The sequence below is a fragment of the Antedon mediterranea genome, chromosome 11, assembly GCF_964355755.1.
Source record: "Antedon mediterranea chromosome 11, ecAntMedi1.1, whole genome shotgun sequence".
NCBI lineage: Eukaryota > Metazoa > Echinodermata > Crinoidea > Comatulida > Antedonidae > Antedon > Antedon mediterranea.
Window position 1 is genome coordinate 19,970,823 of NC_092680.1, and position 24,087 is coordinate 19,994,909.

General features: G+C 31.4%; 3 protein-coding genes across 4 annotated transcripts; 1 reads left to right on the forward strand and 2 right to left on the reverse strand.

The window, feature by feature from the left end:
* Positions 1-2,944: 2,944 nt before the first annotated feature.
* Positions 2,945-13,379, reverse strand: LOC140062092 (ubiquitin-conjugating enzyme E2 W-like). The gene is made up of 6 exons (XM_072108139.1): positions 13,241-13,379; positions 12,760-12,851; positions 12,312-12,414; positions 11,109-11,264; positions 10,541-10,616; positions 2,945-4,494 (listed from the first exon to the last, which is right to left on the reverse strand). Exons 1-6 carry the CDS (start codon positions 13,253-13,255, stop codon positions 4,481-4,483), a joined length of 456 nt encoding a protein of 151 aa, XP_071964240.1. The 5' UTR covers positions 13,256-13,379; the 3' UTR covers positions 2,945-4,480.
* Positions 13,380-13,874: 495 nt separating this feature from the next.
* On the reverse strand, positions 13,875-17,578 carry LOC140062629 (leucine-rich repeat-containing protein 28-like). Of its 2 annotated transcripts, XM_072108926.1 has the most exons (9): positions 17,434-17,578; positions 16,781-17,027; positions 16,479-16,516; positions 16,227-16,264; positions 15,910-16,047; positions 15,314-15,520; positions 14,914-15,016; positions 14,585-14,739; positions 13,875-14,322 (listed from the first exon to the last, which is right to left on the reverse strand). In XM_072108926.1, the coding sequence occupies exons 2-9, from the start codon at positions 17,009-17,011 to the stop codon at positions 14,093-14,095; spliced, it is 1,140 nt and encodes a 379-aa protein (XP_071965027.1). In that variant the 5' UTR covers positions 17,012-17,027; positions 17,434-17,578; the 3' UTR covers positions 13,875-14,092. The 2 variants fall into 2 exon arrangements, with proteins under 2 accessions (XP_071965027.1, XP_071965028.1); XM_072108927.1 differs by lacking the exon at positions 15,314-15,520.
* A 1,444-nt stretch (positions 17,579-19,022) lies between these two features.
* On the forward strand, positions 19,023-22,903 carry LOC140062111 (acyl-protein thioesterase 2-like). Its single transcript, XM_072108165.1, has 8 exons — positions 19,023-19,121; positions 19,846-19,953; positions 20,134-20,165; positions 20,275-20,340; positions 20,471-20,589; positions 20,723-20,898; positions 21,013-21,177; positions 21,935-22,903. Exons 1-8 carry the CDS (start codon positions 19,068-19,070, stop codon positions 21,983-21,985), a joined length of 771 nt encoding a protein of 256 aa, XP_071964266.1. The 5' UTR covers positions 19,023-19,067; the 3' UTR covers positions 21,986-22,903.
* The last annotated feature ends 1,184 nt before the right edge of the window (positions 22,904-24,087 follow it).

A 24,087-nucleotide genomic window follows, 5' to 3' on the forward strand; every position in this document is an offset into this window, starting at 1 on the left:
AATGAACTCTGTATCAGTAATTTACCAACGTCAACTTATTGGCGCTTGCTGACGCAATCTACTCCGAGTTGCCGAGTGTAGAATACGTTAAAAGGTCACACAAATGCACTATTAAAATAGTTAATCGCTGTATTGAGATTTGCTTTTAATATTAAAAAGTCTCATATTGGTAACCAATCGTCGAAAAAGTTTATTTTTGTTAAAGGAAGGCTTATTGCGTTGTAATTATTTCAATAAAAATGAATAAGATTTCATAACAAATTGTCTATTGCCTGATCGTGCTAAAATTGCATTCAGTTAAAAGGTTAGGGAAATAAAAATGTAAACCATTTTTTCCCGAAATCTAAAAAAAAAAGGGCACTAAATATTATGTACTATACTATAATAATTATACATATAACAGTGTCCCTGCTTATGCTACTTATATGAAAATCAATAGAGCATAAAGCAAGACATTTGACCTACTCTAACTTGAGAGTAATTTTACTAACTTTAGTTGTATATACATAGCATTGCGTCCTAATAAGTGAGTGCCAAGTAAGTCTAATAAACAAGGCCTCATGACGATTTCATCTTCTAAGCTTTTAATGAAATTCATTTTCTGGAAACCGTTTAAAAGGGTAGATATGAGATATGTGATGGGAGTATATATCCATGGGTGGATTACAGGTTGCCTGTGTTTGATTCGTCAGCGCGTTAGCATATTATACGATTTGCATTGTAGCAAATTGACCTATTTGGCCAGGTCAGTCTCCGCAACAACTTTAAAGGTCATATCTTTTCTAGATGTACGCCAACTGCATTTTGTATTTCATATATGCACGCGATGATTGGACAGGATTAAAGGGATTAAACTCTAATATACATAATGTTGACCGATGTAGAGATGATGGATTAGGAAAAAAGAAAAACTAATTTTCATCATTCTACCCCGCTGTCAAAGCAGACGCCATGCTAATTATTTACCGCAAAAGTAGTCTTCATTTTTTTTATTAAGTAGATTTTTTTAATTAAAAAAAATATTTAATGCACATTATTACCTTACTGGAATATATTATTTATTTTATATTATAAAAATGTTACACAATTTAACGTCATAACTACCTTGATTTCATGGTATGCTCAGAAACTTTAACATCAAATTAATGTTTATCTACTCACACCCCAACAACCGTGATATAAGACACAAGGCCATATACAAGGCTAAAGTTGCGTGCTTAAATTTGAGTTTACCGACCGACCGACCGACCGACATAATGAGCTGTAGACTCGCGTTTGCACGCGACTAAAAAAAGGCCATTTTTAACTTATGCTAATTAAAGCACTTCCTGGTAAACATTGGATAATATGATGTTCACTTGGATTACTTAGCAGATAATTGCAATTCCATTTCTAGGTTCCGTTATACTTTTACTAAACTTAGCGATCAAATTGTGAATACAGCATAAATGGAAGGTGGCATGCACCAGCCATACTTTCCAAATTTGAAGATACCAGAATTTTCATTTGTAGAATGTTTAAAAAGGTCTAAAAAAAGAAAAATTGAAAGAAAGATAGAAAGAAAAATCTATATCATTGCCTTAATCATAATATGTTGTTTTTTTTAATTATCAGTTTTAATGGGAGATTAGATGTTAGGCTATTTCTTTGGATAAGATCTAGATTCGTATATATTCATACTAAATAGAATGAATCGGACATTGTTCATTGTTAAGTAGTTTATGGTTCTGACGCTGCTGTGATAATTAACACGAGTGTAATAACCAGAGAATATCTAATGATAATTATGCGTGAACACATCCTTACACCTAGCCTACTACTATAACAGTGTATACCTAATACATAGAGTGTATGCAATAACACAGTGCGTCAAACATACAAAGACGTGCGCAACAATTGTTTTGTTGAATTTTTAAACCTGAAGCGTCTGCAGTTCATCTATTGTTTGAAATTACAAGTCCGATAGTTTGCAGTAAAATTTACTTAGATTCAATTTTTAAATCAATTCAATTCAATTCAAAAAACATTTATTTACGTCCAAAAGTAACAAAAACAATAATGACAAGAGATAATTTAGAAAAAGGACGAATGCAGGATCTAAAAAAAAAATTAGAATCTTGTGGCGGGATTGCCTTTACAAATTAACTAAAAAGAGATATGAAAAAAATAAAATATTAATTAATATATTAATTAAAAATACTGTATATAATACCAGAATAAAAGTTGAAAAAATAAAGTAAACATTATCATAACATTCTTTCTATTGCTATGAAGAAGCTATCAATTTCATTGTAAAAATAGACAAATCGTTTTCATTGGGTGTATGTAGTGACATTTCTTCACTATCAATATAAACTAGAAAAATTGCCATATTACATGTCTTAATATATTGGATAGACTAAAAATACCATCGAATATTCGGTTAAACCTAATAATATATATACCATTAAATTAATTTCCTTCGGCCAGACCTAATTAAAATGCAATGAATGACCGTTAGACTCAATAGCTGCGTAGTGCGTTGTGAACACAAATGTCGATAGATTGTTTTTCATTTCGGTAATGACAATCCTCTTTTTCTTCCTTCTTTGCTTCTTCTTTCTTCTCTTCTCCTTCTCCGCCTGCAGCAGCTGGAGCAGCAGCCACAACAAAGGCAGACGGATCTGCCAAATATGCTTTTGCAGATTCAGCTTCCTTGAACTCGATCTCAGTTGCACAAGCAATGGCAAGGAAATCCAAGCTTAGATGTTTGCTAACATACAGACCTATTCCAAGTGACACAATGGTAAATAAATATAATATACAGGTACATAGGATTTGATTTTGATGACACACTTACACATGACCTTTGACACTGCTACATGACGGCTGTAACATGGTAAACAAATACAGAGTCGATAATACAGAGTAATATTTTATTTAATTACAATCAATTTCTTATTTTACATAATATAAACAGAATTGATGGCATACAAATAAATTAGTAAAAAATAAAATAAAATCATTGTTAAGTAACAACATGAAACGTTTACACAAAAGGTAAACATAACGCGTATTATAGTATTTCATCTAATATTTATTGTTGAACTAAAAAATACAAATGTTTGTATCAACTCTCCATTTGCAACAATCATTATATAAAAATATAACAGAATAATTCAAATTGTATAATATTGTTTATGTATTATTTGATTTCCTTGGTTTTGTCTACAGTATTTATAAATCTATCTTTAAATTCAAATTTTCTCCCGAAAAACTACACTCTAATTATTAATTGATTAAAATAAGTGAGTATCTTGAATCTCAATTGAGTGGCTTGTTTTTGGTGTGTTAGCGATGTTACATATTCTGGGTTCCTATATAATTAATTTTTAAAAAATTTTTGTTTTCCTATGTATATTTTTTCAAATTTCAAGCGCCGTCCATACTGGCGATTGACTACCACCTCGTTACCGTTTTCCTCCAAGCAGGTGTGTTTTGAGCAAGACGCTTGACTTGCCCTAAATTCAACCCTGTCCATTTTTTGATGCTATTAACCATCATAGATATGCCTGTATAGCACTGCTATCAATGAAAAATCACTTTATACATTTATTTTAGTAATTCAAACGTGGCCTTGCGCTATAAAAAACTTGTTTATTAGCGTCATACTATGAAAAATAGTATAGTACCGTAAAATCTCGAAAAGAAGCCCTTGTTTTCCAACGAATAAATATACAATCAATTTGAAATAAACGAGGGAGTGGTTAACCAAGTAAATCACAAAATACATTGTATGTGAATCGAATAAAAGGTACGTAGAAATGAATTTAAAGCAAAATAAATGTGCGTAGAATTTAAAGCAAATGTTATTAAATGCGAGAGGCAAAAGAAATAAAACATCATTATCATTTGACAATATTTAAATCATTTCTCTCAATTTAAAAAAATATATTTACGATCAAAGACAACTCGTTTCTTTATAAGTGTAGTTAATTATGATTTGTATTACTCACATCTTTCAATACTATAATCAATTATTATTATTATTATGATATCATTTATATTACGGGCAATAAGATGACGGTAAAAAGAAAAACTATTTTCATAAATTTAATCACATAACGTCATGATCAGTACTACGAACAATAACATTGATTAACACTTTTCTAATTTCTTCTGCTTTCTGTAGACAAATTGTATATATTAATCTATCAATTGTTCATATCGTATGAACGGGCCTTTAGTTCTGGCATTAAAAAAAGCAGACTACCATACTGAGTTGCAGTGGCACAAGACACGCCCATAAGATCAAACAATTACTTTAAATAAGTAATGCAAATTGTCCAACTTAATAAAATATTCTGCTAAAATATGAATTTTAAACTTTGATAAAATGTCACCCCCAGTGATCCATCTCTTTTGCTTTTTTCTAGCAGACATTCCCGCATATAAATATCTTTAAATTCATATCTGTAAATGTTTGTAGATTCCAGCTCAATCACACTTGATCATCTGTAAAGGAAAAAACACAATTATATTTCTTTTTCTTGGGGCTTTATATCTTTCGTTGAAATACTAATATTTTGAATTACTTGAAAACATTTTATAGACTAGATATGATTTAAACCTACTTAACGAATAGTTAGAAAATACAATATTTTCAATATAAACATGAAATATGAGCTCAATCTGAAAAAAATTTTGGAATATAAATTTTTATTATGAAATGTATTGACTATATAGAAATTAAAAATTGCGTCGGAGCAAGATAAAATGTCCTGCAGTTGAATCTCTATTAAGGGGCACCTTTATAAACTGTGTCCCCATAACAGTACAAAAAGGGGGGGGGGGGGGGTGTTATGCACTCGATGCATAATGAAACCATAACACCAGACTACCTAAAAAGCACATTAACATTAAAAATAAAACAAATCATTAATCTTAGAACGCAACTAATATTAAGTCACAAATTAATATCTTAAGTATGCTGTAAGCCCATATAATCCTGATAATCTTAAAAAACATTTTAACAAGAAAATGTTACGTTTATCTTTAAAAGCAGTTTTTTTTGTCAAAACTGCTCAAAGCTATTGTGAATTGAAAAATGGATTGAATGAATGACTTTTAAAGCTGAAATGTGTACTATAAAAGGGAGTATATATATATAATTGTTTTCGGAAATATATTTCTAATTTGACACAAAATATTAATATTATTATATTATTACAGTATGTTTTAAACTTAGTTCACACCTAAAAAACAACGCAACAACGTAGACGTAACGCAAGTGAGTTGATCAATTACAAGCGATAGTTCGGATGGTCCACACGTTGTGATTTGGTCAAATCGCTTGCGATGCGGTTACGTTCTTGCGTTTCGTCCAATAATAGTGGACCAAGCTTTAGGAAATGTCTGTTGCTGTGTGCCATAGGTTCTTTAGTTGGTGTTTGATAAAGAATAATTATAATTTTAGAAAACGTTTTAAATACGTTAGTTTCTTCTTTTGAAACAATGCCACTAGAGTCAATGTGTCACACCAAATGGGTAAGAAGACCCATAATGACAGATGAGTTTACGATTTAGACAGATCCTACATTGTTGATATGACGAACTCTATGATGCAGATATGTAATATGAAATGGATTAAAACGCATCAATTTATGTGTATACTAACTACTCAAGGGAAATAAAATATCATCTTAAGATTCATTTCTATTAAGAGCTAATCGTAACTCGCTTGTAGAATACGAACTCAATATTTAAATTGTATAAGGTGTAATAGTCAAGGCAATCTTCTTAAAAGACAACGCACAATATACAAAACACTGTTGTATTGGCATGAACCTTATGCTGGCTGAGCTATACCAAGGATATACAGTAGAAGAAGCATGTAAATGTATAATTCCGTCACATCATCATAATTCGCCACATCGTCATCTTCCACTATATTCTCATCTTCCGCCATATCCTCATGTTCCACCACATTTTTATCTTTAACCACACCCTTATCTTCATTTTCCGCCACATCCGCAGGCACATCCTTATTTTCCCACCAAATCCTCATCTTCCATATTTTCTTCTTTTGCCGCATCTTCATCTTCTGCCCCATCCTCATTTTCCACCACATCTTTATCTTCCACCATATTTTCATCTTCCGCCACATCTGCAGGCACATCCTCATTTTCCATTATATTTTCTTCTTCTGCCGCATCTTCATCTTCTGCCCATCCTCATTTCCCACAACATCCTCATCTTTCATTATATTTTCTTTTTCTGCCACATCTTCATCTTCTGCCCCATCCCCATTTTCCACCAAATCCTCATCTTCCATTATATTTTCTTCTTCTGTCACATCTTCATCTTCTGCTCCATCCTCATTTCCCACCACATCCTCATCTTTCATTATATTTTCTTTTTCTGCCACATCTTCATCTTCTTCCACATCCCCATTTTCCACCACATCTTCATCTTCCGTTTTCTTCTTCCGCCACGTTCTCATCTTTCGCCACACTTATCCTCTGCAACACTAATATTGCATCATGATAGAGCATAAACCATTAAGTTGTCGCTGTCTTTGTTACCATAATTCACATGTTCATTTCCACTAACATTGCGGATCATAATAGATTTTTTATGACGGTTATAAACATCTCCCTCCTCCAATATTTATATTACCGGAAAAAGGACATCAACCAGAACAAGTTTTATTTTAGTGTACTGTATATAAAAAAAATCATCTTAATTCCTGACATTTAAAAAGTTTAGTCTTGTTTTTTCCCCTTGATGATGCATTTTGTTTTTTTCATTTCATTTTCATTTTTTTTACTGCACTTTCATATATTTTTAATTAAATGCGACTCAAAAAAATAAAACTTTATTACTGTTGACTTTCTGTTGCTACAAAAAATACAAACAAAATCCTGTGAAACTCTTTCCATAAAAAAAAAATTCTAGATCTTCATTACGATTCTATAAAGGATTAAAGAAATCGATTTCAATTCTCTTGCGAAAATAAAAAATGAAACTGAATGCCAAGTTTATTAAAAATGTTTATGAGAATCTAGTATAAAATGACCTTAAAGAATACAGAATGAAATATTAAACTAGAAATGATTAAAAACATGTCATTTGTCATCATTTGTATTAACTATGGTTTCATCACCAAGATAATTTTTATCTTCAATCACATGGAGTGGAGCTGTGGCTTGGTGGTTATGATGCTTGGCTACCAATCTAAGGGTCCTGGGTTCAAGTCCTGTCATATGTCAGGGTTTTTTTCTCATGACAATTTACAACTCCACTCCCAAAGACTTAATAATAAGTCTTTGTCTATGTAGAGCATCTTGTGTATATGTTTGTCTTATATGTTCTAGTGCAGTATATGGAGAGCCATCTCGATAGTGCTTTGCACTCATGGCAATCCTCAGGGTGCTGCACCGCTGTGTTGTCATGTATGTTTGCCTGAAAATTAAATAAAATAAAATAAAATAAATAAAATATCTTTTTTAAAAAATAAAAAGGCCAAACGAAAAAAGGGTTTTCTTGCAGTCGAGTTTAACATTTCCATCTGATCAGCAAAAAATCAAGAAATTAAATGGAAATCATCATTATAATCTATTTGAAATGATCTTTTTTGTCCTTTGTTTTTTTCTTAATGCTGTCTCCATATAACAATACAATGTGATGGACATGATGAGGTCATATCACTATCATATTTGAGAATATCGCTACCATATCTGGGCCTATCACTACCATATGTGTGCAAATCACACTTTTTTTGTCAAAGTAGTTTGATAATGTAGACAGAGCTTTACAAATAAAATATCTTGCATTGATGTTATCACTGTGATATAAAATTAAATATTGATAATTTTATTATCTATTTATATTATTGATATTAATACATTCTTCTGTATATTACAGCGAGAGAACACTAGAGAAAAATAATAAAGTAATAATACTACACTTTATTAATACTACATTAAAAAATCTTCAATTTAAATGCCAGACTTTTTCTTGTTTAGAGAGAAAGAGAAAAGTGGAAATTGCCCTGCTTAAGAAATTAGAGTGTTGCTAGTTGAAAGTGTCAATGTTTATTTACGGCCGACTTTTCTTTTAGCAAAATTTAATCCACTACAGGGATATATAGTTACATGATATGAGTGATGCGTAAGTAAATATTTAATAATTTTACCATTTTTATCTTAATTTTGAATAATAACATAAATATTTCATTACTGTCAGGGGTAGTAGTTTATTTGGCTTTTTGTGATGATTAACTTCCAGTTTTTAGAAAAATATTTACCGGAAAAAGGACGTCAACCAGAACAAGTTTTATTTTAGTGTATATAAAAAATCATCTTAATTCCTGACATTTAAAAAGTTTAGTCTTGTTTTTTTTCCCTTGATGATGCATTTTGTTTTTTACATTACAATACAATGAAATAAAATTTAATAAAAGAAGAAATAAATAAACAATTCTTTATGGTAACAATTTTACACTCGATTTTAAAAACTGCCCTCGATTTCCGGACAGCAGTTTGACAGCTTTGATTGATCATCATATAATGGAATTATTTAAAGGACATTAATCATAATGTCAAAATAAATTGTAACTGAATAAAGTAATTTTATTCTTCCAATTGCAGCTGTTTTTCACACAACTAGAAAATATTTAAATACATTAGTACTAACAAGAAGGTAAGACTGTCTGTGTCTATGTTAATTTTTTAATTGTGTTCATTTACCAAGTATAGCATTTATGTAATTCAATAGTGTTTTATGACTTTCACAATTGAATGTTTTATAATAGAGTTGTTCCTCAGTGAGTTGTTCTGTAGAACTAGAAGTAGAAGATATAGAAATTCATGTTTTCCGGTACTATATCGTCTGATAAATAAAATAAATAAGTAACCATCCCTCTATCGAAGCTATTATAATAATAAAAAACTTTCCATGAACACTTTTAATCCACCCATTTGTTTTATGAATTTTTTTTTATTGTGAATGTGATTTATGTAATTTTTCTGCTGTCTGTAAATAATTGTAAATCTCATTATGTATCAATTTTATATAATTTTGTAATCAACTCGCATTTTTTTTTGCCAAAGAGTATGAAAATAAAAGCCATAATAATAGAGGTATATACACTAATAAACACATATATACTCTGAAATAACGAGAACAAATAATTACATGACTTTCTAACTGGGTCCAAGAAAAACAAATTCTGTTGTCACATGAATCATAGTACTAGATTTGCATATTTCTAATGATGTAGACATATTGAAACATGATAGCACAAAAAATGATTACAACTTAAATGATCTGATCAACAGCAAAGTTCAACTGTACTTGAAAATTAAGTCTTACTAATCTAAATAACTATAGATAATGGATAGATCATGAAAAGATGTCTCTATACCAGAATCGTTTTAATTGAAACAAATGATTGATGAAACACTAAGCCTTATGCTTTCACAGCATTTTTACGGTCCTGTATATTTGGACTTTTTTTAAATCACAGTAAGTGTCTTTTATTTTTATGATGAATATTGTGTCTATTATTATTATAATTTTTGCATGCTATCACTCAGTCTAATTTAATCTTCACTGAAATTAAAAGCGCACAAAATAGATGGTTTTTGTAATGCTTGCCACACTGATCAGCGTATATTGCAATCAAGAGATGGATGGAATTACAAATACTGACAATGTTTATAATTCAGATGTCTAAACTTGAGTTCATCAATGACATCATCATTATAGAACATGAATTGATGAGGCTTTATAATCATAAGCAACATGTCAGATACAAACTGAGGATAGCATTTCAGTTTACATGCTGATACAGTATATTTTTGCAGTTAACAAAAAATGGCTTAATAAGGTAAAATAACGTATCACCAAAACATGATAGAAATTATGAGGTACATGTAAATTAAAATTGTATCGTTTGACGGCTTACAGTTACACATACAGTACTGTATAATTTGCATTTTTGTATTATTTCACAACAAAGAAATAAGAATATGTAAACTCTATGAAATGAAAGAAATAAACATTTATTTTATTTAATTAACATTTAAAAGTTAATTGGCAATATAACATCTGTTCCCAAAAATATAACAGACTTGTTATGCTACAACTTTTCTTCTGAAGTATTCTTTTTGGAAACCTCAATACTTCATATGTAAATAAGTAAAAATATTATACATTTTGCACTAACGAATGTTTGCACTCTTTGGTGTCAATTAAGGACTTATAAAAGGTGGAAACGCTTTTAAAAAATCCGTAAAAAAAGTAAAAATATAGATTCTTCAAAAAATGATTAAATAGTCAAAACCAAGTCCAATTGAGAATTCCATTTAAAGTAAATTAATATTAACATAACACACTGTTAGTGATATCAACTTACTTTCTTTTTTTCAATATTAAAATTTGAGATCCTGCAAATCAATTGTGAATCTTAAATATACAAATGTATGATTCTACCTACTTCTTGGACAATGAGGGGGTAGTTCTCCGGATATCAAAATAAAAATGTATTAAAACTTACCATGATACCACCATCTTGTCTTTTTTGGATTTTTATTGCACGTTTTTACATAAAAGCTGTTGTCTGGAGGTCGTTTCTGAAACATAAAAAAGTTTATATAGAAGGCTGACAAATATATATACTTGTTGTGTGTTTACAAAAATAAACATTGTCAAAAGTTACGCTTTTCAAATTTTGAAAATAAAGGGAACACAGCCTTTAAGAACTTCTTAAAAATCTGTAAAAGAAAATATCCATATATCCTCTGGTATAATGGCATCCCATCCCTTCCCCCACCCCCCGCTAGAATACAAAATTAGGCCAACTTTGGGGTGTGGGACTATACCTGGGGAAACCCTGGTTCAGGAACAAAATTAAAGTTAAAACACTTCTTGTAAAAACCCATCTGAACTGACTGGAGTGAGGCCTACATCCAGAAAAAAATTCATTACTGGGACTAAACCAAGGGATATGCCAGTTTCTGAAATCCGACACAAAGTAGGGGGTTGGATTAAACCCCAAATGGGATTATACCAGAGGATATACGGTAAACAAAATGTCAAAACCTGAAATGTATTCGGTAACTAACCTTTTCTTTACAACTACTGAGCATGCTCTGGATGCTAAGGCACACAGTCTCAACAGAGAGGGCAGGAGACCAATCATCAGTTAGTATAGATAAACATATATGACCATTGCTGTAAATGTGTGGATGAACAGGAATATTGCTACCAATGAAGATTACCTGTAAAACAACACATTTATTTTATTTATTTAAAAGAGATAAACGTTTAAATGTTAGATTTATTAATTCTTGGTCATTCACTTCTGTAAAAAGTGTTTCACTTATAAAAAGACAAAAGAAACAAATTTTAACCAAAAACCATTGTCTGACAGACAATTTAAGTATTTTTTGGCTTCAAAATACATTTTTTTAAATGTTTTTATCGATCCAGTTTTTGACCAAAGTGAATAACTAATTATGTGACATTAAAATGGCATGCTCAAAAATAAAATGGAAAAAAAATTTTTTTAGGGGGACAATATAATTATCTTGAACTGGAAATTGAGGAAATTTGGATTAGGCCTTCCACAGCGCCTACCAGATCAGCACACCGGGAGATGATCCCTATTCTTTTCGAATAGAGTTACCAAGTTTTTTAACGTGCACGTGCACTTTACATCCCATCCGAAGGATGAAACAATGAGAGTAAATCATCTTGCCTAAGGATAGTGGAAGAGTCTCAATTGTTCCCACTACATGCACTCTGGGGCATGAAAAGGACCAGAATTTATAGGTTTTAACAAAACTGTCTTGCATGTAGAGATAGGGATATCTATGTATACTGTAGTAAAAAGGTAAGATTGTACTTTTACACCGAAATTCCAAAAGCCTGGGACTGACTGTGATTTTTGAATGGGAATTAATTTTCATTTTTAATAGTACAGGAAGACAGTCTGTATTCTATTCAAAGTAATGAATTGACTTTCCCTGTTATAGGCCTTTTGGCCCATATTCTTTGACCAAGGTAAACGAAGTGAAGGACCAGTAAAAATGTAACTTTTACTTTGGGCCTCTTGTCTAGTTAAAAAATATGTAATGGAGATTGCTGGTTACTAATAAAAAAAGGGTTTTCATGCTATTCACTTGCTTCAAATTAGTTTTAATTAATTCTAAAACTTGTTAATCATAACTTTTTTACTGTTTGATGACCTCATGTTTAATCCAAGCTGTTTTATACCAAACATCACTCAACACAATTTAATTACTCATTATGACCGACATACTTACTTCAGGGGCATCAAATGGATATCGAGTGGTAAATTTAAATTGTAACTGAAACTGCTCGCCTTCATATAATGACGATTCCGCACCTTGTACATCCACATTCCATCTGAAAAAAAAAATGGGTTTATTATCTGTCAGAAAAAAAATGTGTTTACACACAACATAAAACAGGTCACAGTTTATTTAAGACCATATATAGGACCATTGATATGACACAGGGAGACAATGTCATACTCTTTTTCTGATACCACTACAGTAATAATGCTAATCTTGGTGCATTTTAGTAATATTATGATACAAGTTCTGTTTATACATTTATGTTACAATACTGGTCTCGAACCCATGCCTGTTACATGATGCTAGTAGTACAATATACCTTACCATATTATGCCAACCATACCAATAGTTTTAATAGTCTCTTTATTATAAATATTTATTTATTAAATCTTACGTTTGTAGAGATTTTGAAGCAGATTCGTTGTCAACTTTGATACCAGCAGGAGGGTTGGACACTAAATGAAGTAACTCCTTTTGTAGGCGTCTCTGAAATCATAGAAACAAACAAAAAACAAATGAATTGTGTGTCTAGTATGTATTGTATACAATACAGTACTGTTGAGATATTAATTTAATATTCTAAAAATTGCATACGTACCTAGGCCTACACATTAATATTAAACCAACTTTGCAATTATACAGTATAAAACATAAAAACATTTTACTATTTTAACGACTGCCTAGGCTAGTTTCATTGGGCATTATCATACCTACCAGCTAGGCCTAATCATTATCTAGGCCCTCTCTAGGCCTACGTCGTCCTCCTCCAATGCTGTTCTCATTAGTCATTGCAGTGGCTGACTAGCCTCCACCTAACTAGCTAGGGCCTAGATAAGATGAATAATGAAATATAAAATACATATTTGTAATATTACCTCCATTGTGGCCATTTCACTTTGTTTCCATGAAATAAACGAAGATTATTCTGATTATTCGTTCGTGTTTAATTGGGAATTTACTAAAGTAAAAAAAAAAACGTATCACCGCGATAACTCTCTGGGAATTTTGCATGGAAAAATTGTCGCGGAAGTTACGTCACGAAAAGAAGACGGATACGATCCTACGAAGTATGGAACGCTAGTTGGCCTGGAATGTGAAAAAAACTAAATGAAAGCACTCAGAAACTGAGTGAAGTACTTGGCAAACTAGAAGGGCACTCCGAGAATGCATACCTCCTACTGTAAAATTCCCTACATTTCCCCGGAAATTTTTTATATTTGTGTCTTTTAATGCTGTTTGTGATTTAGGCTAATTTCACTAATGGCTATGTAAATATTTTATTTACGGTATTCCTTTTAATTATAATATATACTGTAATATAATATTTTATATATATTTTTTGTTACTATAATCCTAATTTCAACAGTCTGATGGAAACTTACCTGTAGACAAGTAACGAGTAAAAAAGTAAATAGTTTTTATCTGACGGTAGCAGTTTATGACATAATTAAAACTATAATTTGAAATGTGGAAACAAATATATAAGAATGATCAGTCCTGTATACTCTTGAAATGTTTATTTATATATACATATTTGACTTAAATACTTTTCTGGTGGAACTAGTCTGAAAGCCCTCTAAGCTTATTTAAGTTTCTCCAGCATTCTACTCTTTTTTTACACTCTCATTTTTTGTTGTTATTACATATTATGATGTATCTTATGACAATAAATACAATTGAATAAATCTTATTATTATACATAATATACACATACACATATGCTATTATTATAACGGAAGTGGAAACTTAGTAAATAAGTCCAGACACTTTACAGAACAGCAAAGCCCTAAAAATGTAATAGAATTAGATTGCCGATAAGTAGCTATTGGGTGCTTCATGAGATGAGGATAGCCAGCTGTAAACAAAGGCCTATTGCAACCATGGAATTCACAGTGAGCAGTTGCAAACGTAGCCAGATCTTTTAGACTTCGTGGTAATCTTGACATCTGTAAAATATCTGTAATTAGAAAATATGATGAGTACATTTTAGTAGGAATGTATAGCTTCTAGGAGCCTGTGTATGAAATTTGCCAAAACTTAGGCGATGGGATTACACACTCCAATTACATTAATGGAGTTTACCAAAGTTTTGTGTTTAACATTTACATAAATTAAGGGGGAAGGGTTATATTCGAACATGGGATTATACTTGGTTATACATGGTTTTGACTATTTATTGATTTTATCTAAACTAAATAAAATAGCAATAGCGGACAAACCTTTGTATTTATTAACAACTCTAAAGGACAGTTCGAGCAACGAGGTTACTAGTAACCCAGGACGTGACCAAATATTTTGAATTTCATCTGGTATGTGAGCAGACATATTGTTTTCTTTGAATTCTATGCGACGTGAATTGGATTCAGTTCCACACCTACAATAAAAAAACAATTTATGTCGATGTTTGTTTAAGAAAGGAACCACTATTCTATATGGTGTTTAGATATTGTATACTGTATATAAAAAACTTGGGTTGGTCTGAGCCTGACATTACTTTTTTCAACAGTAGTGACTATAAACATTGTATTAATGTGAACATTAAACATACCGGTATGTTCCAACTTCTTTTGACCACAAACTAAAAGGCACAGACTTAAACAATCCATTGTTATCAGCATATACTCTTTTTAAATTTGCGCAGTACCCAAGATCTTAAAGTAAAAGAGAAAACTTTCCTACATCTTTCTCTTACTATTACTATAAACAAAATTACTTCTCTTTTATATACATGAGTAAAATAGATTTTTTATTTTGATTCAATTTTTATTTTTATTTATACAATTTACAAAATCAAAATTACAAATATTTTCCAGCTAAATGAATGTATAAATATGAATGAAAAAATAACAATATTAATATAGGTTCAAAAACAAAAATCAAAGCAAAAATGTGGATAAAAAAAATAAAGCACATAAAAGGGAAGAGTGAAAACTCTTCCCAGCACATACCCATTGGCAAGTAGAGGAGATTATTTCCAGTAATTGATAATTCTTCTAAACAATGGAGAACAGTGATTTGACGAGGAACTACACTCAAAAAGTTTTTGTCAAGATTTAATGTCTGTAGTGAAGAGCAATTCTGAATATCACTAGGTAGCGATGTTAATTTGTTATGGTTTAATATAAGTGTCACTAATCCAGTCATTTTGCCAATATCTATGGATGTAAAACATTACTAAAGAAATGGATGGTAGCTTATTGAAAATACTGTACATACAAAATGCATACTTATGCTTTACTTGAAAACAATACAAATCCCATGCTTATAGCAATGTAAAAAAGATACATTATAAGCGGTTTTTCAGAAACCCCTTCTGTAATAATGTATAAAATTGTATTAGCTACCTAAGCAAATTAGAGGTAAAATCCCCTTGAATTACAGTGCCGTAGCCATGAGTATTAAGGTGGTGAAGTTGTCGCAACAAGAGGGAACAATCCACTGTTTGGGCCATGGGGTTTTTAAAGGCTTCTGCTAAAAATTGGTCAGGTTGAAACCTTACCAAACCTCACCAATAAGACTGTAACATTTTAACATGAATAGCTACCTGGTGGGAGATGAACAATAGAATTCTGTGACAAGACAAGTGTCTTCAATGATTTAATATCAAACACACAGCAAGGTATATGCGTAAGGTTGTTCATACTGAGATCTAGCGATTCTAACTTTGACAATTCACTCATATCTATAAAGAGAAAAATAACATAATGCAAATATTATTTATATTCAATTATTCATTAATATTAAACTTTATATGTAACTACTTACAGGATGAAATCAACCGAACAGAAGTGGTTTAGATTATCAATTTCTAGGGCATTTGCAATTAAATAAAACGTCTTAAAAACCATGAAAACACATTACCTTCAGGAAGGTCAGCTATCTTATTAGAAGGTACATACCTAAAAACAATATATTATTAAACAATTAATCTATTATTATTTACAGTAATTGTTGTTACATTGCTAAATGTCAGTGGAAAAAACCCCTTATATTTGTAATGTGCACAAGTTTGTGTGTGAAAAGTTGTGGCTAGATTGTTCTAATTCATTTATCACAAGCTGTAACTACACAACATTGTTATTACTGAAATAATATTTTCATAGGTAAACTTACAGTTCTTTCAGGTTTGATAAGAACTTTAAATCTTGAGGCTATGGAGAGAAATGTTGTTTAACAGTATATAGCAACACATACTAATATTGAAGTGGTTACAAAATCATTATTGTTTGAAGGTTTGCATGGCGAAATCAAATGTTGATATAAGTTTGAGGTACACCACGTATGTTAGTTCTCACTCCTGAGGATGATCAAAGCATATTGATCGAAACGTCGAGAAAATCACTATTAAAATTTAATTAGATTTTATCAGGTCAAAATTGATGAATCTCTTGCATTATATTAATGCTAACACTTACAAGTGTCTGTAATAGATTCCGTTTAAGGTAGATACCTTCAACATGTAGAAAGGCATTATCTTTAAAAAGTTGTGTTGGCAATTTTGTCAATCCTTTATAATTAAGGTATATAAGTTTGTGGCCAAGAATTCTGCATTCTTCTAATATATCAGTAATATTGTTAGCCTCACTGTCTTCTACTTGTACAGTTTGAGGTCTGGTGCTACTGCATTGTGTACTACTACTAGTCATACTGCATTTTATCTATCTGAAATAATAACAACAATTTTATTTTAATCAATTTATTGAAGTTGCAATGGTATTTTGTACAGAATGTCACCATACACAGAGTAGGCCTACATACATGATCTTATGATTATTATTAGAAGAGGCGCCGGTGCCTTAGTATTACCAGGGAGATGTCTCCCTGGTATTACTGCACTCCAACCACTCTTCTGAGAGTGACTCTCCACGTGTTTGTGGTTAATTGCCACAGCATGCCTTTTACATACTGTAGCATATTATTATTATTATTAGTTAGGCCTAACCCTAAAGCTTATATTATTATCATCAGGCCTAGTTAGGCCTACTTAGTTAGTCTACTAACTAGGCTAAATAATTCCTTCTTAAAGATATTTAGGCCGCTAGGAGGCCCAGGCTAAAAAGTTCCTTACTCCCGCCGATGCCTCTCGGATCCTTGCCAATGCCTCTCGGATCCTCACCCATCCCCCAGGTACGTATTTTTGCTGGCCCCTCGTTTAGAGGTATATTAAGAGGTCATTCTGACACGACTGGAGTGTTCTCTACTTCTCTACGGAGCGCCATTTATGCCTTTATTAACTCAATAATAGAAATAGTACTACGGTAACTGCTCAAGTGGACCCAATTTAGCACCAGGGTAACACAGTGATATAAAATAGAAATAAGTCACTGAATGTCAATATATTTTCGTATGTTAATACACTGTGCTCCAGTGGACCCAATTAAGTTTCAATATATTTTCGTATGTTAATACACTGTGCTCCAGTGGATCCAATTTGGCACAGCGAAATAGTCACATACAAAAACATTGAGAAAAAAATACTTCTGGAATTCAAAAATATTTCAATATAGTTCAATATCGGTTACTCCATCCGTAATGGAAAAGAAAAATTAGTTTCAAGCCATATCAGTGATTTTAATAACTTGCGTTTGTCTAAGATAAATACTTATTTAGTGTCCCCGGAAAGTGCACCTATTCATTGAAGTATGAAATTAAATATTAAGTGTCTAGTACAGCCCACCATGGTTGGGGCAGAGCTAATAATGAAAATAGAGCCCATAATTGCACTTATACTTATACTTACTATACATTATGATAATGTTATTTCAACTATCCAGACGCGACTTCAACATTTTAGGTGGGGTTTTCTACTTTAAAAACTCGACTTATATGCCTAAGGCCTAGCCCGGGGGCGGAATTAGTAAGCTTCGAAATTGGTCTAGAAATCGGCATCTTTGCAAATGTTCTATATTTGATCTTATTTCACTCTCCATTAAACCCCATACAAAAACCATCGGAGACAAACTATCTGTTTAAAACATGTTTATTCTGGGACGGTGTGGCCATACACACTGACTACCATAAACGTTTATTCATAACATTACAATACAATATCTTGCATAAATCGGACATTTCGCTACGAATGTATGTATTTTGTCTTTTTCTAAGTGAAAACATTATTTTTTCGGGTTTTTTCTACGGAAGTGATTCACTTTATTACTAAACTACAAAATAACCTAAGTCAAAGTCTGATTTAATGAACCTTCATTTTTAATGTTTTTGGCGGACAATACATCTTTAATTTTGTTAAAATTTTCATAATAAATCATAAATATGATATATTCCGGTTATATTTCCGGCACGATAGTCCGATGAGAAGGGTATATGCCGGTAACGATACCGGCACGACGCCAGCCAGTATATTGCAGGCACATCTGTGAGAAAGGGGCTTTAGTGACTTATTTCTATTCTATATCACTGTGCTCCACCGGTGCCAAATTTGATCCACTGGACCAGTTACCGTAGTACTACAGTATTTCTATTTCTGAAGTAAATAAAGGCATAAATGGCGCTCCATAGAGAAGTAGAGAACGCTCTATCGTCAGAATGACGCTCTGAATAGTTTCAGTTCAACCAAGTAGACTTTTCTACAGACGTTACGTAGTACAATATGAATAGCAAACCTTGCTTCATCGACCAAATTGGTATCTTTTTAGAACCTGGAAGAATAGATGTTGGTTTATTTTTTTTCGATCTTTTTGATCTATGATTTTATTCAAAACAAAATTGCTGCTTAAAAATTATTCAAAAGCAACACCTGTAAGAAATTTACTTATTTATAAATTATGTAAATAAAGTTGATTCAATTAAAAAGGTTGTCAACTTGTTAAGCAAGCTAAATTCAATAAGCTAGGCTAGGCTAGCCTCCGAATCCTAGCTTCTGTGTTGTGTGTAGGGCGCTAGTTCGCCGCTGTTAAGAGTTGGTAGGCCTAGTCAACTAGCTAGGCCTAGGTATGTAGTAGTAGGTCTAGGACCTACTTTCTCGGTCAGGTAGAGTAGTAGTAAAGCCCAAGCCATCCATGTCTACACATTCAATATGTTAATTATTATTTTTATTATATTGGCAGACTTTTTTTTACCTTCAAAAAAGCAAATAAAGGAAGAAAATGAATACATATTAATAAATAATACTAAACCTATAATGCCTTGGCCTATATTGATTTTAAATGGATAGCCTAGCTAGGCATAAACGATAATATAAAACATTTTTTTTAACCAAAAATATTGATGAAACAGAATTTTTAAAAGCTGATGAGACTTAGATTGTTTTTCCCATTCATGTGACGTAAAATGAGTTTATTTGTGTTTCACTCGTCTCTGGTTAAACGATGTGACCTACTACTATATTTGTGTTGAATAAACAATGATTTTAATATTATTTAGAACCATTCTGACAATAATAGATTTGATGTTGCTGCTGGTAGTAGGACTACATACTGTAAAATGTTAACTATATCTACTATATGTTTTATCTTGTTGATAGATAACACTCTTATTCCTACCATCACTTGTACGGTGTATGTGTGGCAATTCATACTCAATTATGGCCGGCTCAGCAACAGTCAAGCCAACAGCCAAACATACAGCCTCGGTTTGTATCAACCTTTTAATTTACTTTTTCAAATGTTAATTAATTCACAATTTTTACTTTCAATTTGTCCAATTGACACATCCTTTGTATGCCCTTTATTATTATTATTATTATATATTTTTCCTATTCATAGTAATCAATTTGTGCCTAGAATAGATATTAATTTAACTTTTTTTTCAGGTTATCTTTCTACATGGCTTGGGTGATACTGGGTAAGTGACAATATAGTGAAAATATTTGTTTTTAAATAATTATAATTAAACAATAATTTATATACATCATTCATTTTTGTGGTGTTCTCTTATTTTTCATTTGTGTTAGACATTCATGGGCTGCAGGACTAGATTCGTTTAAAGAACCTCATATCAAGTACATTTGTCCAACAGCGTAAGTATTAATTAACAATTATTATACTGAATAAATGAAATTGTACAAATAAGACACAAAGAATAAGTAACACAATAGACTATACGGTAGCAATTATAAACAGTCTAAAACATTATTTTTCTTTACATAGGCCCACAATACCTGTGACTCTAAACAGTGGATTTCAAATGCCTGCCTGGTTTGATATTGTTTCGTTATCATTTACTGGTAGTGAAGATTCTGCTGGTATTATCAATTCATCTAAACTTAGTAAGTCTTCAATTGTGTTAAGGTGGAAAAATGAGTTCACATCCATTACATAATTGTTTACTCTTTTTAAATTCATTATTATTACAATAATTTAACAGTTTATTTACTAATTCAAATTAAACCATCTATTAAGTACAAAGTATTATTGAAGAAGAAGTGAAAGCTGGCATTGATCGTTCAAGAATCATAATTGGTGGTTTCTCACAAGGGGGCGCTGTAGCTTTGTACTCAGCACTGTCAAATCCGCAACCCGTTGGTGGTGTAGTTTGTCTAAGTTGTTGGCTTCCTTTGCATGCATCTTTTCCAGAGGTTAGTGGTGTAAACATATTTATTAAAAACAAACTTGCACCACAAATGTCAATATTGTGCCATCTATTAGAAATATAAAAATAATCATGAAATGTTTTTGTTTATATGTTGTAGGCTTCAAAAGGTGACAATTCATTCCCAATTCTTCAATGTCATGGTGACCGTGACCCTATGGTGAATTATAAATTCGGACAGATGACTGCGAGTGTAGTGTCCAAAATGTGTACAAATCACACATTTACAACTTATCCAGGGCTAGAACACAGTTCATCAGCAAAAGTATGTAAAATATGATAAATATAAAAGAGTGACTCTTTCTTGTAGAATAAAACAGATCATTTTATTGTATTAAATGATAATATACAGGGACGATGACAATAACTGACCATGACAATTAAATTAATGATGACAATGTCAAAGAATTGTGATGACTGCCAATTAAGATGATCAATGAATTTGACAACAATGCATGGTATCAGTTATGACTGAATGGTTCTGATGTCAGTCAAGGATGATGAAGATAATGTTGTGAATAATGAGATGATGATGCATCTTAGACTCAACAATGATGACATGAGGATAAAGCACTGTAATAATGATAATAGGAGGTTTAGTTGTGTATTGTATGCTTATAACACTTAAAGATGTCCCCCAAAAACATGATGAATGAAGATTAATTAAATCAGACTTTGAATCAGTTACATTGTAGTTTTAGTTTTATTGAAGTTAATCACTTCTGTAGAAAAAAAAACCGGAAACAAAATTTCACTTATAAAATGACAAAATAAATCATTAAATTCAACCAAAAACTCATTTGGCTGGCTGCCAATTTGACTATTTTTTGCTTTAAATTACAGTTTTTTCAGGTAAATAATTTTTTTTCTATCCAATTTTTGGTTAAAGTGAATAATGTGACATTACTATGGCATTAACAATTTTTAAAGAATTATTTTTTTCTGGGGGACAATATATTTTTAAGAATAATAGGTGGTTTAGTTGTGTGTTAGATTAAATTATTTAACTTTTATTTTTACAGGAAATGTTAGATGTGAAGAATTTTATCTTAAAGGTGTTACCACCAATTTAGTAATTCTGCAATATCATCAGAAATTAATATATTTCAACGATATGGGTGACTGCTACAACTTGCTGGTTCTTCTGACTTACTATGACTCATTCATAACATTTCATACAAAAACGTATTGTTTATAAAATTATTCCGTATCCATTTTTTAGACAATGTCTTTCAAAATATAGAATTGTAACAATGTATAATTGTAATAATGTATTAGCACATTTTGTAGTAAACATTTGTATTTGTGTATAGCATAATCACAACTGTGAATTACTTAGACGTCTGGTATAACCTTTCAAAAGTGGTTGCATCGAATGCTGTACCGTGAATTCTACAATATATTGATCGCTGTTAAGTTATTTCAGGAGCTTTTAACTGTAGTAAATGCATTATATAATGCAAAATTTAAAATCACTTATTTTATTAAGTTTTATACCCCTCATTTGTTAATTTGGCAACAGCATGGAACTAATGGTGGAAGTTTGCTGTTCCTAACTCCTTAATCACAAGGCATGTATTATAAATCTGGAATTGGCCAGATATCTTTCTTTATTTATCTTTATATATCTTCTTTATCTTTAACGCTAAAGTTTTAACTTTCTATTTTTCCTTTTCTCGTTTTCCAAATTTAGTATTAGTTTAGTTTCAATAAAAGTTCTGATCTTAACGCAACTTTTTGGATGTATTCTTTGCTAGATTAATAGTAAGTGTTACCATTAATGTAAATTAGAGCCAGAATCCCCATATTATCGAAAATAAAATCTTTTGAGATGTGGGTACAATTGATACAACTCTAGTACTTTCTATATTTGCATAGTATAGTAAACAAGTTTGATTCTTATAAGATACATTTATTAAACGTCAGTGTTGTTTAATACTTATTCTTTACGGAGGAAATATTAAATGTACAGTAATACTAAGTACAAAGTATTTTTGTCAATGTCAATTTTTATACATAATTTGTTGTTGGGGCCGGCGCAGGTTAGCTCAAAGCCTAACAAATCTGACCTATTGTTTCCTAATCTATCCATTTCAGGCTGCCCGGCGAAATGAAAACCGTAAGAGGGAAACACCTAGTTCATCTCAGTCCACCGTTTTCATGAGTTTTTTCTTTTTCCAAATTGGTCGTCTCCAGATTCCATTTGACCCAATAAAATAGATTTTAAATAAATAAGAACTACGTTGGTTGATTGAGCGTGTGAGTTTTCACAACAAATCGAGCCGGTTATATTTCGATGATGGTATCGCCTCTTCGATTTGTTTGATTTTGTTTTAAAGATTTAGACTACCACGACATTTTGAATGCCTTCACTGCGGGGAACCAATTATTTAACCTTCGGTAGTGTCTAACATTATTTCAACACACAATTATAGGACCGAGTGACATCATATTTTTATATTGTGTCTCAAGGCAATTAAGTGTATAAACTGTATTTCATAATTCTACACTGATAAACTTTACTTTGCAAACTTCGCAATACAAACAATGTTTTCTAATTTACCATTCTTTGAGAAAATTTTGGGGTAAACATATAATATTTGTGTATAGCATAAATCACATCTACAAACTACTCGTTTGGTATGTCCTTTCAAAACTATTGCATCAAATGCCGTACTGTGAATTCTGCAATTTACTGATCGTATTTCAGAAGCTTTCAACTGTAGAAAAAAATATATAATGCAAAATTGAAAATCACTTTGTTGTACCCCCTCATTTTGTAATTGACAAAGTTGTTATTCAACAGCATTGGTTCTAATTGTGAACGTTTGTTGTTCCTCACAAGGCATGTGGGTTTAAATCTGGCACTTGCCGAATACCTAGTTTCAAAGAAAGGTCTTTTTTTGGATGTATTCTTTGCTAGATTTATTTAAGCCAACATTCTCACATTTGCGTGTCGAAAATAAATCTTCTTAGATGTGGGCACAATTGTTTCTAACAACTCTACTTTCTAAATCAAACTATTTATAATATTTTCAACAGATACAAGGAAACTGGATATTGTTGGATATTCAATAACACTTACGTCATCAACCGTGCAATTATTTTAGTATAATATTATATTATTGAGATTGACCACAAGAGCAGCCACGCGCGAGGGTCATTGCGCGTTCGA

Bases quoted from the DNA above. Each gene is read 5' to 3' on its own strand.
- LOC140062092 (XM_072108139.1), bottom strand. The intron at 11,265-12,311 runs GTAAGTATGTCG...GTTGTTTTACAG, and splicing joins ATCCATTTGATGCCCCTGAA to GTAATCTTCATTGGTAGCAA. The intron at 10,617-11,108 runs GTTAGTTACCGA...TTTATGTTTCAG, and splicing joins TCAGTAGTTGTAAAGAAAAG to AAACGACCTCCAGACAACAG.
- LOC140062629 (XM_072108926.1), bottom strand. From the start codon at position 17,011: ATGACTAGTAGTAGTACACAATGCAGTAGCACCAGACCTCAAACTGTA. The intron at 16,517-16,780 runs GTAAGTGTTAGC...TTCTCTCCATAG, and splicing joins GGAATCTATTACAGACACTT to CCTCAAGATTTAAAGTTCTT. The intron at 15,521-15,909 runs GTAGCTATTCAT...TTACATCCATAG, and splicing joins TATTGTTCATCTCCCACCAG to ATATTGGCAAAATGACTGGA.
- LOC140062111 (XM_072108165.1), top strand. From the start codon at position 19,068: ATGATTTTATTCAAAACAAAATTGCTGCTTAAAAATTATTCAAAAGCA. The intron at 19,122-19,845 runs GTAAGAAATTTA...TCTTGTTGATAG, and splicing joins ATTATTCAAAAGCAACACCT to ATAACACTCTTATTCCTACC. The intron at 20,341-20,470 runs GTAAGTATTAAT...TTCTTTACATAG, and splicing joins AAGTACATTTGTCCAACAGC to GCCCACAATACCTGTGACTC.